Here is a 901-nt window from a genome sequence, read left to right on the forward strand (position 1 = left end):
TGTTTACAGCAGATCAGTTTCCAACAGACTGTCAGTCTCGATGAATTAATTTTCATCAATATTATGCACCAGAGCAAAGAATATTTCCCATAATTGTATTGCCTCACTGAACGACTGCCAGTAGTCTTGCCTGAGATGGCTGGAGTCACAAGCATCTTTATACTCGCTGCAGGAACCACGGCTCACGTCGGCATCAGTCTTCACGGCAGTGAGAGCCGCAGTGGACACAGACACCTGGACAGCATCGGCGCGTTCACTCGAAACAGCCTGGACATCTTCCACATGGCCTCTGACAGCAGTCTGGGCAGCGTGCTCAAGATCCGTGTGTGGCACGACAACAAAGGTACCTGAACGCATCTGGCATAAACAACACTAGCAATGAGTGGGGCCGATCAGTCAGGATAAACCCGTCTGTCTCTGTCTGTCTGTCAGGTCTGTCTCCTGCATGGCTGCTCCAGTATGTCCTGGTGAAGGACTTACAGACGGGCAGCAGTTATTTCTTCCTGGTTGAGGAATGGCTCTCGGTCGACAACGAGAAAACGGACGGCAGAGTTGAGATAGAGGTGGAAGCTTCAGGTAAAGCCCCGCCTCCCCTGATAGAGCAACTGTGCTGTGATTGGTTGGCGCTGGAATTAGATGCATAACATCATGAATATTTAGAAGAATAAGGGCAAAGAATAATGCTTTAAGAAGTGGAAATTAAGTCCTTTAAATTCCATGTTTGCAAAAAGTACTATTAACAGTAATGCGTTTCTTCTAATTAGAAGAATTAGATTACGTTATTAGTTTTAATGAACTGTAAACCTTATGCAGGCCCTCCATAATAAATAGACAATTTTATTCACCTAAAATGCAGGATACAATTAGTTACAATTAGTTATTTTAATTTTAGTTACAATTA

At 44.0% G+C, this 901-nt stretch overlaps 1 protein-coding gene across 1 annotated transcript in view; it reads left to right on the forward strand.

Annotated features, from left to right (window-relative positions):
- pkd1a (polycystic kidney disease 1a) overlaps window positions 1-901 on the forward strand; it is an 84,866-nt gene that overhangs the window by 64,669 nt on the left and 19,296 nt on the right. The window contains exons 29-30 of the mRNA XM_016506420.1: window positions 173-343; window positions 433-576. Of these exons, the coding sequence (XP_016361906.1) occupies window positions 173-343; window positions 433-576 (315 nt within the window). The remainder of the gene's footprint in view (window positions 1-172; window positions 344-432; window positions 577-901) is intronic.

Source organism: Sinocyclocheilus anshuiensis, unplaced genomic scaffold (genome assembly GCF_001515605.1).
Source record: "Sinocyclocheilus anshuiensis isolate Anshui unplaced genomic scaffold, SAMN03320099.WGS_v1.1 scaffold274, whole genome shotgun sequence".
In the NCBI taxonomy this organism is placed as follows: Eukaryota; Metazoa; Chordata; class Actinopteri; order Cypriniformes; family Cyprinidae; genus Sinocyclocheilus; species Sinocyclocheilus anshuiensis.